The sequence below is a fragment of the Elephas maximus genome, chromosome 26 (genome assembly GCF_024166365.1).
Source record: "Elephas maximus indicus isolate mEleMax1 chromosome 26, mEleMax1 primary haplotype, whole genome shotgun sequence".
Lineage (NCBI taxonomy): Eukaryota > Metazoa > Chordata > Mammalia > Proboscidea > Elephantidae > Elephas > Elephas maximus.
In genome coordinates, this window is record NC_064844.1 from 27,026,718 (window position 1) to 27,041,117 (window position 14,400).

At 38.4% G+C, this 14,400-nt stretch overlaps 1 protein-coding gene across 2 annotated transcripts in view; it reads left to right on the forward strand.

Annotated features, from left to right (window-relative positions):
- PRKD3 (protein kinase D3) overlaps positions 1–14,400 on the forward strand; it is a 105,479-nt gene that overhangs the window by 80,937 nt on the left and 10,142 nt on the right. For both annotated transcript variants that reach the window (XM_049870608.1, XM_049870609.1), the window contains exons 13-14: positions 1,659–1,731; positions 7,693–7,799. In XM_049870608.1, coding sequence (XP_049726565.1) covers positions 1,659–1,731; positions 7,693–7,799 — 180 coding nt within the window. The remainder of the gene's footprint in view (positions 1–1,658; positions 1,732–7,692; positions 7,800–14,400) is intronic.

Below are 14,400 nucleotides of genomic sequence, written 5' to 3' on the forward strand. Positions count from 1 at the left end.
ACTTGAAGGGAGCTTTCTTTCTGACCCCAAACTCTATTGTAGAACCCAGGTTTTCAAAGATGTTGACCAAATGTAAATGATCATCCATAATGGAACAAAGTACTAGAACTAGAAAAATGTCCCTAAACAAAGTCCATTTACCATATGAAGTAGAGTGTAGTAGTAGGTGGCTATATAATGTTAATGTTGAAGCCTAATAGGCCTAAGTTCAAATCCCAGGTCTGTCATTTATTAGATGGCCCAAGGTATTGAGTTTCTCCAAGCCTTGTATCTCCTTATCTATTAAATGCTGTTAATTAATTATGCCAATCTAATAGGATTGTTTTAAAGATTACAGGATATAATACAATAGCTAGTATTCTTTGGGTGCTTAATGTTTTCTAGATACTTTCTATGCATTGTCTTATTTCATCCTCACTGAGTCCCTGGGTGGCCCAAATGGTTAAGTGCTCACTAACTGAAAGGTTGTTGGTTCAAACCTACCCTGAGCATCTTCGAAGACAGGCCTGGCAATCTGCTTCCACAGGTCACATCCTTGAAAACCCTAGGGAATGCAGCTCTGCTCTGCACATGTGGGGTCGCCATGAGTCAGAATCTTCAAGTAATTTACCAAGTAGCCTTTTTCTCTAGGGTTGATTCATTTTTGTTTAATAACAACAGAAACTGCATTATCGGTATCTCTGGAGCCAGTGTGTCAAGCCCATGCTTTAACCTTACTTACCCCTGCATATACATATCTCCAGTATACTGACTTATTCTACTATTTGGCACATAGGAATCACTAAATAAATAGTAGTTATAAGCACAAAATAGTTTTCGTGTACACTGAAAGGCCTGTGTGCATACCCAAGCACAAGGGAGACCTTGATTGAAGGGATCAGAGAATGCCCTCTGTGACTGCTCTGACAGCAACAGCCATCACCACCAAAAAACGGAAATGAAGGGAACAGAAGGAAAAGAAGGAGGAGTGGAGGGAGGGGGAGCAAAGAGGGAGGGAGATTGAGGAGTGGACCTGAGTTACAGACTTTGTCTCACTTTTCGTCAGACTTTCAAAGTCAACCTAATTCCAAAAATAGAAACTTAAGTGGTTTTTTTTAAACCCAAAGATACTGAGTATCTCTAAAGGTCAAATAAGTAAAAATTTTTTCTTAATTTTTCCATGTTAATTTACTTCTTATAGGTCACTACTTAATAGATTTTTTTTTTTTTCTTATTCAAAGCTTTTTTTTCCCTAAGGTGGTCTTATAGAATACATTATACTTACACATTAGTAGTCATAGTTTAAAAATTGGGCTTAACCTTTCCTACAACATAATATAAAAAGCCCATATTCCATAAAATGGAGCCCTGGTGGTATAGCAGTTAAGCATTTGGCTGTTAACCAAAAAGGTCAGCAGTTCAAATCCACCAGCAGCTCCTTGGACGCCCTACGGGGCAGTTCTGCTTTGTCCTATAGGGTCACTATGAGTCAGAATCAACTCGATGGCAATGAGTTTGTTTTGTTTTTAAATATATAAAAGATTTTTTTTACTTTGTGAAAATTAGTTATCTCTTACATAAAAACAAAATTGTATGTAAGTATTTGAATGAATAGAGTCAGGAGATATTAACATTGTTTTATAAAGAATACATTCTATTGCTTGTTTTTTCTTGAATAGGACATCAGTACCATCTACCAGATCTTTGCAGATGAGGTGCTTGGTTCAGGCCAGTTTGGCATTGTTTATGGAGGTAAGTGACTATAGCCTTTTGCTCATTGTATATACTGTAGAAAAATTATGACATTTAGAAACATCTGCCATATATTACATCTTTGTCTCACAGTTTTGTACGTAGCCTTTTCCTCTAAGATCGGTTTGTTTTCCTTTAGCTAAGCTCTTTTCATTACAACTGATCATTCATTCCCAATTTCAACTGCAAACTTTAAAAAGTAACAGGAAAAGAATCAGAAAATTCGTTTTACAGTAGTCCATTATCTCTTCTCGTTGCTTACATATAGAGGTGTTTGTGTGGGGAAAAAATGGTTTGACGTTTCTGTGGGCTGTGTGAGTTTGTTTATTGAAGTATATCCCCTGCTGGTTTTCCAACACTGCCTGCCTGCTGTGGGCATGTTATAACAGGTCTGCGTCTTAAAACCTGCATAATATTAGACAAGTCATTTATCCTCACTGTGCCTCAGAATCTTCATTTATTAAATGCAGGTCTTCAAACCGATTCAGTATGGCCAATGAAGCAAAACCAGAACAGACCCGAATTTTTAAATTTGGGTGATTCAGAACCATAACCGGAATGGGAAAAACTACAGGTCAAAGCCCTGGAATGGGAGACTTGGAAGAATTGTAGTGAGCCCTTTAAGGAGCCTTATGCGTAGTTGGATTATTGCCGGAACTGAGGAAAGCAACACACATTCAAAGCGATATGGTTGGCCACCATCTTTGAGAGGGGCACTGCTGTTTCCAACTCTGCCAGCGGGCAAGAGATTTGGTTGCTGTGCAATACATATGCTGCCCTTATTTTCTAAGAGGGAGATTAAGTTTCTATCAGGGCTTTGACCCATAACTTCGGTTCCAGTTATGGTTCTGATTCACCCAAACTTTAAAAATTCAGATCTGTTCTGTTGTTGCTTCTTTGGCCATGATTGAACCGGGAAGAACTGGTTTGAAGCACTGGTTAAATGAAACCAGAAAAACCTTCCCTGCGTAGCTCACAGGGTTATTAAGATTAATGAAACCTAATGCATATAAAAGTACTTTATAAGCTGGGATGCAAGATACTAAAGAAATGTTAAATCTTTTGTCAAGACTATTACAGTGGCCTCCTAGTTGGTCTTCCTGCTCCCATTCTTGTCCTCTTCCACACTACTTTTAGATTGAATCTTTTTAAAAAGGCCTCACATCTGTTACCTCATTTGGCACCCTTAAGTGGATCACCATTGCCTAGACTGATGGCCAGTTTGCTTAGCAGGGGATGCAGAGTTGTTGTGATTCATCCTTGCATCTCTCTTCTCCCATCATTGCTTCTCTCTCTTTGCTTTCTATCTTCCGATTCTGCTTATATGCCTGCATACCTTTGCCTCTCTGCTCCTTCTCTACCGCTTTGCCCCTCTAAAAAAAAAAAAAAAAATTTTTTTTTTTTCCTCTAGTGGAGACTTATTCATATTTCATGACTTAACTAAAGGGCTTCCTCTGTGCAGATTTTCTTATCCCCACCTCTTCATCAAGTATAACTGACCATTCCTCCTTGGTGCCCCTGCTACACAACATACATGCTTCTGTCATGTATCTATAATACTAGAAGTATATCTGAGAGTAGACTGAGAGGGGTCGGGTTTTTCTTTGTATTTCTAGCACCTAGCATTGTGTCAGACACATAGCAGTCATTCAGATACTGTGTTAATTTTATGTATATTTACAACATTTATGGTTTGCTACTTCAGAGGAGACTCTGAAACTTGCTCTCAAATGTCGAGCAGCTAAAGCAAAAGGAATAATTGATGAAGTAAAAGAACTCAACAGAAGATTTCAAAGGGCGTCTTGAGAAGACAAAGTATTATAATGACATGTGCAAAGAGCTGGAGATGGAAAACCAAAAGGAAAGAACACGCTCGGCGTTTCTCAAGCTGAAAGACCTGAAGAAAAATTTCAAGCCTCGAGTTGAAATAGTGAAGGATTCCATGGTGAAAATATTAAACGACACAGGAAGCATCAAAAGAAGATGGAAGAAATACACAGAGTCATTATACCAAAAAGAATTAGTCAATGTGCAACCATTTCAAGAGGTGGCACATGATCAGGAACCTATGGTACTGAAGGAAGAAGTCCAAGCTGCTCTGAAGGCATTGGGGGAAAACAAGGATCCAGGAATTGATGGAATATCAATTGAGATGTTTCAACAAACAGACGCAGAGCTGGAGGTGCTCACTCGTCTGTACCAAGAAATTTGGAAGTCAGCTTCCTGGCCAACTGACTGGCCATATTTATGCCTATTCCCAACAAAGGTGATCCAACTGAATGTGGAAATTATAGAACAATATCATTAAAATCACACGCAAGCAAAATTTTGCTGAAGATCATTCAAAAACGGCTGTAGCAGTATATTGACGGTGAACTGCCAGAAATTCAGGCCAGTTTCAGAAGAGAATGTGGAAGCAGGCATATCATTGCTAATGTCAGATGGATCCTGGCTGAAAGCAGAGAATACCAAAAGGATGTTTACCTGTGTTTTATTGACTATGCAAAGGCATTTGACTGTGTGGATCATAACAAACTATGGATAATACTGCAAAGAATGGGAATTCCAGAACACTTAATTGTGCTAGTGAGGAACCTTTACATAGATCAAGAGGCAGTTGTTCAGACAGAACAAGGGGATACTGATTGGTTTAAAGTCAGGAAAGGTGTGCGTCAGGGTTGTATTCTTTCACCATACCTATTCAATCTGTATGCTGAGTAAATAATATGAGAAGCTAGACTATATGAAGAACGGGGCATCAGGATTGGAGGAAGACTCATTAACAACCTGCATTATGCAGATAACACTACCTTGCTTGCTGAAAGTGAAGAGGACTTGAAGCACTTACTAATGAAGATCAAAGACCATAGCCTTCAGTATGGATTACACCTCAACATAAAGAAAACAAAAATCCTCACAACTGGACCAATGAGCAACATCATGATAAACGGAGAAAAGATTGAAGTTGTCAAGGATTTCCTTTTACTTGGATCCACAGTCAACAGCCATGGAAGCAGCAGTCAGGAAATCAAAAGACACATTGTGTTGGGTAAATCTGCTCCAAAGGACCTCTTTAAAGTGTTGAAGAGCAAAGATATCACCTTGAAGACTAAGGTGCACCTGACCCAAGCCATGGTATTTTCAATCACATCATATGCATGTGAAGGCTGGACAATGAATAAGCAAGAGCGAAGAAGAATTGATGCCTTTGAATTGTGCTGTTGGTGAAGAATATTGAATATCCCATGGACTGCCAAAAGAACGAACAAATCTTAGAAGTACAGCCAGAATGCTCCTTAGAGGCAAGGATGGCAAGACTGCGTCTTACATTGGACATGTTGTCAGGAGGGATCAGTCCCTGGAGAAGGACATCATGCTTGGCACAATACAGGGTCAGTGGAAAAGAGGAAGACCTCAGCGAGGTGGATTGACACAGTGGCTGCAACAATGAGCTCAAGTATAACAACGATTATAAGGATAGCTCAGGACCGGGCAGTGTTTCGTTCTGTTGTGCATAGGGTCGCTATGAGTCAGAACCGACTCAATGGCATTTAACAACAACAACACTTCAGATATGTCTATTTTAAGAATACTGGACTCCTTCCATTGAGGGGGCAGAGAACTGTCCAAGGTGCCTTTGGCTTCTCACCAAATTTGCACATATTTTTTTCCTATACTTTTCAAGTAGTCAGACTTTTATGATCAGTACCCTTGAGACAGGTGTGATTTCTTTTCAAATAAATAGTTATGTAGAGAATACCAAGTCCTCTCCTCACTTAACAACTGTCTCGTTATCTGACATTTCGCATTAAGACAATAGTAAAAAATATACTATCCGACTGCTTTGCTAATAGCGTTTGTCTGGCAGTAACAAACACAGAGGTGCAACACAAGAGTAACACTGGCTCTCATGGTTAAAGTTATGTGTCAACTTGGCTGTACCATAATTTTCCGTGGTTTGGCAGTTATGTAATGGTGTAACTTGGCAGTTGTGTAATAATGCAGTACATTGATAAGGAACTGCCGGAAATGCAAACTGGATTAAGAGGACATGGAACGAGGAATATCGTTGCTGATGTCAGATGGATCCTGGCTGAAAGCAGGGAATACCAGAAAGATGCTTACCTGTGTTTTATTGACTGTGCAAAGGTGTTCAACTGTGTGGATTCATGACAAATTATGGAAAACATTGAAAAGAATGGCAATTCAAGAACATGTAATTGTGCTCATGCAGACCTGTACATAGACCAAGAGGTAGTCGTTGAAGCACAACAAAGGGATATCGCATGGTTTAAAGTCAGGAAAGCTGTGTGTCAGCGTTGTATCCTTTCACCATACTTATTCAATCTCTATGCTGAGCAAATAATGCGAGAAGCTAGAGTATATGAAGAAGAACCTGGAATGTCAGGATTGGACGAAAATTTGTTAACATCCTATGACACACAGATGACACAACCTTGCTTGCCAAAAGCAAAGAGGACTTGAAGCACTTACTGATGAAATCAAATGCTACAGCCTTCAGTATGGATTGCACCACAACATAAAGAAAACAAAAATCCTCCCAAATGGACCAGTAAGCAACGTCAGTATTGAAGTGGTCAGGGATTGCATTTTATTTGGATCCACATCAACAACGATGGAGGCAGCAGTCAAGAAATGAAACAACGTATTGCATTGGGCAAATCCGCTGCAAAAGACCTCTTTAAAGTGTTTAAAAAAAAAAAACAAAAATGTTACTTTGAGGACTAAGGTGCACCTGACCCAAGCCATTATATTTTCAGTCACCTCATATGCATGTGAAAGCTGGACTGTGAATAAGGAAGACTGAAGAAGAATTGATGTCTTTGAATTATGGTATTGGTAAAGAATATTAAATATACCACAGACTGCCAGAAGAACAAATAAGTCTGTCTTGGAAGAAGTACAACCACAGTGTTCCTTGGAAATGAGGATGGCAAGCCTTTGGTTCATGTATTTTGGACATGTTATCAGGAAGGACATCTGGAGAAGAACATAGTGCTTGGTAAGGTAGAGGGGTCAGCAAAGAAGAGGAACACCCTCGATGAGATGGATTGACACAATGACTGCAGCAATGGGCTCAAACATAGCAGTAATTGTGAGGATGGTGCAGGACTGGGCAGTGTTTCATTCTGTTGTACAGAGGTAGGGTCGCTATGAGTCAGAACCAACTCAAATGGCACCTAATGACAACAATGATCATCATTTTGTGATCTGATGTGGTCATCCTCCATTTTCGCATAACACCAACTTTACATAACACCACTTTGCATAACACCAACTTCACATGGTCTTTGGAACCTAACCATGTTGATAAGTAAGGGGAGGGTGTATACAGGTTAAAAAAAAATACCAAAAATGCCTGCCATTTTCACTGCTTTATACATAGCATCTAAAACAAATGTCTGGTACATAATGGGTGCTAGATAACTAATTAGTTTGAAAGAATGAATAAATGATGGAATGACTATTTATTGCAGACTTCCACCTTTATATCGAGATTCTACAATATAGGAACCAGGAGGTTGGGGATACAATATGTGGTTAAATCACTCTGTGTGGACATAACAAACCTAGAATAAAATTAATTTGTTAGTACAGTGTTTCCATCTTGACAGAGTCTCTGAAGACTAGGTTAGGGTGGTTAACTCTTGTTTATTTAACACAGTAGGTTAAGTTTCAGCCAAAAAGTTCATTGAAATTCCCTGCCCTTTCAGATAATGAAATACCCTTCATCTGGGGCAAATAATATAGAGGAAAACATAATTTCTTTCACTCTTTAAGTTCAGTGAAACAGTGTTCAAAAAGAACCAAAATGATTCCCAAAAAAAGTAAATACATATAAATTTCAGTCTGTGGACAACGTCCTGATAAAGATTTTGGTATTTATGTGAGCTGTCAATTTGTTGCTACTGCTACTTCTTTCTCTTTTTATTTTAATAGGAAAACATAGAAAGACTGGAAGAGATGTGGCTATTAAAGTAATTGATAAGATGAGATTTCCCACAAAACAGGAAAGTCAGCTCCGTAATGAAGTGGCTATTTTACAGGTAAAAAAAATAAAAATTGCTTTGTGTTGGTTTTAATTTTTGATTTATGGGTTTTTAAATCAGTTTATTTAGAGTGCTTGTAAGAATAAGATTTGTTTCTTGTTTTGCTTTGTTTTTGTCATAACTTTTTGGCTGAATAAAAGGCTGTATGCATCTGAATTAACTACTTCTTAATTCTAAAAAGAAAAAAGGCAAAATTTTAATAATCCAGGAGTTATAAGGACAGCCTAACACATTTTCATAATTAAACTCTTCAGAAAAATAAGAGAGCAAAATTTCATTCTAAATTCACCACTACAGTAGCTCAAAGTATTTTGGTACTTCAAAAAGGTCCTTTGCAGCAGATTTTCCCGTTGCAGTGCGTCTTTTGATTTCTTGACTGCTGCTTCCATGGGTGTTGATTGTGGATCCAAATAAAATGAAATCCTTGACAACATCAATCTTTATTTATCATGCTATTGCTTATTGGTCCAGTTGTGAGGGTTTTTGTTTTCTTAATGTTGAGATGCAATTCATACTGAAGGCTGTGCTCTTTGATCTTCATCAGTAAGTGCTTTGGGTTCTCTTCATTTTCAGCAAACAAGGTTGTGTTATCTGCATAACATAGGTTGTTAACGAGTCTTCCTCCAATCCTGATGCCCTGTTCTTCTTCATACAGTCCAGCTTCTTGGAGTATTAGCTCAGCATACAGATTGAATAGGTGTGGCGAAAGGATACAACCCTGATGCACCCCTTTCCTGACTTTAAACCATGCAGTATCCCCTTGTTCTGTTCAAACAACTGCCTCTTGATCTATGTAAAGGTTCCTCATTAGCAAGTGTTCTGGAATTCCCGTTGTTTGCAATGTTATCCATAATTTGTTATGATCCACACAGTCAAATGCCTTTGCATAGTCAACAAAACACAGATAACATCTTCTGGTATTCTCTGCTTTCAGCCAGGATCCATCAGACATCAGCAGTGATATCCCTGGTTCCATGTTCTCTTCTGAATCCAGCTTGTATTTCTGAAAGTTCCCTGTCAATATATCACTGCAGCTGCTTTTGAATGATCTTCAGCAAAATTTTGCTTGTGTGTGATATTAATGATATTGTTCGATAACTCTGCATTTGGTGGGATCACCTTTCTTTGGAATAGGAATAAGTATGGATCTCTTCCAGTCGGTTAGCCAGGGAGCTGTCTTCCAAATTTCTTGGGATAGGTGAGTGATCACTTCCAGTGCTGCGTCCATTTGTTGAAACATCTCAATTGGTATTCCGTTAATTCCTGGAGCCTTGTTTTCGCCAATGCCTTCAGTGCAGCTTGGACTTCTTCCTTCAGTACCATCGGTTCCTGATCATATGGTACCTCCTGAAATGGTTGAACATTGACCAGTTCTTCTGGGTACAGTGACTCTTTGTATTCCTTCCATCTTCTTTTTATGCTTCCTGAGTCATTTAATATTTTCCTCTTAGAATCCTTCAATATTGCAACTGGAGACTTGAATTTTTTCTTCAGTTTTTTTCAGCTTGAGAAATGCAGAGCATGTTCTTCCCTTTTGGTTTTCCATCTCCAGCTCTTGGCACATGTCATTATAATACTTTACTTCGTCTTCTCCAGCCTCCCTTTGAAATCTTCTGTTCAACTCTTTTACTTCATTTCTTTCTTTCACTTTAGCTACTCAGTGTTCAAGAGCAAGTTTCAGTCTCTTCTGACATCCATTTTGGTCTTTTCTTTCTTTCCTTTCTTTTTAATGACCTGTTGCTTTCTTCATTCCATAATTGGTCTGGTCTTAGGCCATTAGTGTTCAATGCATCAAGTCTATTTTTCAGATGGTCTCTAAATTCAAGTGAGAGATACTCAAGGTCGCACCTTAGCTTTCCTGGACTTGTTCTAATTTTCTCCGTTTTCAACTTGAACTTGCGTGTGAGCAATTGACGGTCTGTTCCACAGTCTCCCCCTGGCCTTGTTCTGACTGATTTTGAGTTTTTCCATTGTCTGTTTCCATGATGTAGTCAGTTTGATTCATGTGTATTCCATCTGGCAAGGTCCGCATGTGTAGTCACTGTTTGTGTTGGTGGAAAAAGGTATTTGCAGTGAAGAAGTTGTTGGTCTTGCAAAATTCTGTCATGCGACCTCCGGCATCATTTCTGTCATCAAGGCCATATTTTCCAACTACCAATCCTTCTTTGTTTCCAGCTTTCCTGTTCCAGTCTCCCTCAATTAGCAATGCATCCTGATTGTGTGTTCGATCAATTTCAGACTGCAGAAATTGGTAAAAATCTTCAATTTCTTCACCTTTGGCCTTAGTGGTTAGTGTATAAATTTGAATAATAGTCATATTAACTGGTCTTCCTTATAGGCGTACGGATGTTATCCTATCACTGACAGCGTTGTACTTCAGGATAGATCTTGAAATGTTCTTTTTGATGATGAATGCAATGCTATTCCTCTTCAAGTTGTCATTCTTGGCATAGTAGACCATATGATTGTCCGATTCAAAATGGCCAGTACCACTCCATTTCAGCTCACTAATGCCTAGGATATCAATGTTTATGAGTTCCATTTCATTCTTGACAACTTCCAATTTTCCTAGATTCATACTTTGTACATTCCACGTTCCACTTATTAATGGATGTTTGCAGCTGTTTCTTCATATTTTGAGTTGTGCCACATCAGCAAATGAAGGTCCCAAAAGCTTGACTCCATCCATGTCATTAAGGTCAACTTTACTTTGAGGAAGGCAGCTCTTCCCTAGTCATCTTTTAGTGCCTCCCAGCCTGAGGGGTTGGAGTTCATCTTCTGGCACTGTATCAGACAGTGATCCACTGCTATTCATAAGGTTTTCACTAGCTAAATCTTTTCAGGAGTAGACTGCTGGGGCATTCTTCCTAGCCTGTCTTAGTCTGGAAACTCAGCTGAAACCTGTCCGCCATGGGTGACCCTGCCAAAATTTGAATACCGGTGGCGTAGCTTCCAGCATCACAGCAAAATGCAAGCCCCCACAGTACAACAAACTGACAGACGCTGGGGGGGCTCTTCATATAGTCCTCCTCAAACAAGTCTAAAAAGCTGGCTGAAACCCTATTTGATCCTGGTACTCCAGTGACATCCTTAGTTTTTCTTATCCATATCCACGTCTTTGTGAAAAAAGGATGAAGCAAAGACTGAGCAGATTATTAATACTGCACCTTTGGCCTTTCCAGTGGCAGGAAGAAAAATCATAGAATCATTGATTTAGAAAGGACCTTAGCTTGTCACCTGGAGCATCAAGCTTGTCTCTTGATCACTTGCTAACAGGCTCTGTAGAAATCAGCACATTCCTTTTTTGGATGCCCATGACTATTCTTCATTAAGCTGAACCAGAATCTCTACAGAGGTTCCACTGTGGACACCACACTCAGCAAATTGAACCTGTCTCAAATAATTGCCACACTGATGTCCTTGTGATCCCTCAGCCATGCAAGGCACACTCCTGTTCCAAGGCCTTTGCTTTAGGTGTTCCCTGCGTCTGGAGTACTTCCTCCTCCTTCGCAGTCTCACCCTCCCAGCCCCCTACCTCCATACCTGCATGGCGTATTCTCATATCCTTCAAGATTTTGCCCAAATGGCATTTCTGCCATGACAATTTACCCAACCCTACTTGTTGTCTTCTAACATATTAGGCAATTTACTTATTTATTTCTTACCTATCGTTTATGTCCCCCGCTAGAATTAATAAGCTCCATGGGACCAGGAGTCTTTTTAGTTCATTGATGAATCCGTACTACCTGCATAGTATTAGGCACATAGCAACTGCTCAGTTAATATTTATTGAATAAATATACTTATGGAAAGCTATCTACAACATCTTATTAAATTTTTTAAAAGGTTTAGAGTGATTCCATTTGTGTAATTTAAAAAATGTATTTAGTGTATGCATGATATATGACTGCGTTCACGTTATGGATACTCACCTAAACCGCCTGATAACACAGCATCACCTGGGGAGTACACTGTGGCACAGGGAGGAGTGGGAGATTTTTACTTTTATGGAATTCTGTTTTCAGGGTTTTTTTTTTCCCCCACAGTAAACACATATAACTTTTATTATTAAAAAACTTTGAATGCATTGCCAAAACAGAGATAGACTAATGTAAAATATTTCTTTTCCTGTTGCCTGAAGAGGGTAGTACAGCAGTGGGGGAGCGGGTGTGGAGCTGCCTGTGTAAATGGGAAAATTTAACCAAGTTGACTATCAGAAACTTTAAAGGGAAACTTCTGGTTTGAACACAGTGGCATAAATTTTTCATTTTCCCCTTCTCCTCTTGGAAAAGGGCAAGAAAAGTGATAAACAGAAGAGTTTGCTCTAGCTTTAATAAAAACAGAAGAGGGGTGAACCAGTGACCTACAAAGTAGGTAGAAGCGTTTCTACCACCAGTGGCGATGGAGCAGGGGTGTGTGCAGGAAGAGGCACTACCATGTGAACTGCTCTCTGCTGGCTGTGTGAAATCTACAACATGACGCCTCTCTAGGCACCTTCCCAGATAAATGAAAGCCAGAGGGGTCATGAGTTGACAAGATTTAATTCAAAGGAAAACACTGAAATGAAACGAAGAGCACTTTTCACAGTGGAAGAGCGTAAATCCCAGTGCACCAAATAACATCAGTTTATAAAGGGAAACTATAGAAGACAGAAGCAGAAACAGACAAGCATATTAGTAGTCTCTGACAGATCCAGTAGACAAAATAATTAAGAACATAGAAAGCCTAAAAGAATAAGGTAGATCTAACTGCTTCGTACTGAATTCTGTACCCTAAATACAGAAATCAAAGAATACCTCATTAATTTTATAAAAAGCAGTAATATATAACCAAAACTAGACATAAATTACAAAATGAGGAAATAAAAGTTCCTACCACCTAGAAACTTTAAAAATTTATTTTAAACAATTCCTGAATCAAAGAGCAAAATCAAAATTTTTTAATATTTAGAAAATCATGAAAATACCTTATATCAGAACATTTGGACTATTGCTCAGAGAAAACATTAAAGCCTCAAGTATTAAGCAAGAAAGAATGATAATAAATTATTAAGAATCCAACTCAAGAAGTTAGAGAATGAACAATAAGCCTAAAGAAAGCAGAAGGAAGGAGTTAACCAAAGTTAATAAATTTAATACAGAAAATACAACTAACAATAAATCTAAAAACTAATTTTTTGAGAGTAACAATAAATCAGTAGCAAATTTAATTAAAAAAAAAGAAGAAATAAGATGTCTTGGGGAAAGTAGCCACAAATCCATAAAAGTAAGAAAGAATCTAAAGATATTACCTTGCTCAACTCTAGCAGATACATTTGTAAACCTAGAGGAAATGAATAACTTTCTATGAAAATGTAACTTGCCAAAATGGACTCCAGAGGAAATAGAAAATTTAGACAAGGTCATTAAGGAGAAGAATAATGTTATAGTACTTTAATTTTTGTGTGCACACACATGTGCTTTTAAAGGAAGATGGGGGAAGAAAGAAACTTCAGACATAGACAACTACTACAGGATAGGAGACAAACATCCTTTACTTCCAACTCAGAAGTTGATAAAAGGATGCTCTGAGTTTTCCACTCCTTGCTGCCATTGTCTCAGCCTGCCACTGTGGGGCTTAGCCCGACTGATATTTCACTGTCATTTATCTACTGTAAAATTTTGTCACTTTTTATTATGCTACCAGAACACCTTGTCATTAAATTGTCTTAATTTGACTAGTAAACAATTATTTATTTTGAACTCGCTGTTCATTCATTTTCTAACCATTTACTGAAAACATCTACCATGACTCAGACACTGGGTTAAGACGACTAACATACAGTCTCTCTCTCAGGGACCTTACAGTATAAGTATAGTACCGCGGGCTAAGTATTGCTGTATATATACAGTGTGGCGGAAACCATTGCAGTAGTCCAGAAGAGACATGATAGGGGCTAAAACTAATTACAGCAGGAATTAAGAGATGATTTTGGATTTAAAAAACATTTTAGAGATGGAACTCAACATGTTGGCAAGAAAAAATTTTTTGCTTTCAATATACTTCAGTACCCACATTAATAAAAAATGGGGGGGCATAAGAAAAATATCTTTCTATTCATAAGGAATAAAAAATATTTTAATCACTTAGGCCAAAAGAGCATATTTAAGATTGAATAGGGAGAATGAAAATTTTAAAAGCCAAGCAAAGGGATTTCATGTCTAGATATAAAGACCCATTGAAGATTTTTGAGCAAGACTGACATCAAATCTGTCTTTAGGGAAGATTTTTCTACCAGTAGACCATAAGATGGATTGCTTTTTTTATAAGCAGAAACACTGTTGCATTCATCTTTGTATATCCACAAGCCTTATAACCTACTAGTGCTCAAGAAACATGGACTGATGGAGGTAGAAAGATTCCGGACCAAAAAAGGCTTGAAGACCAAATTGAGGTATCATAAAGTGACAGTCAAGACATGGGTAAATAACTACTTCAGATGCAAAACCATATCTTGAGCAAAAGCCTTCACAAATACAGCCCTAAACAGCCAAAGCTCTAATTGCTTTAAAATTGATTTGACAATTGGTGCCCAAGTAAGGGCAGTCCATTAGCATAA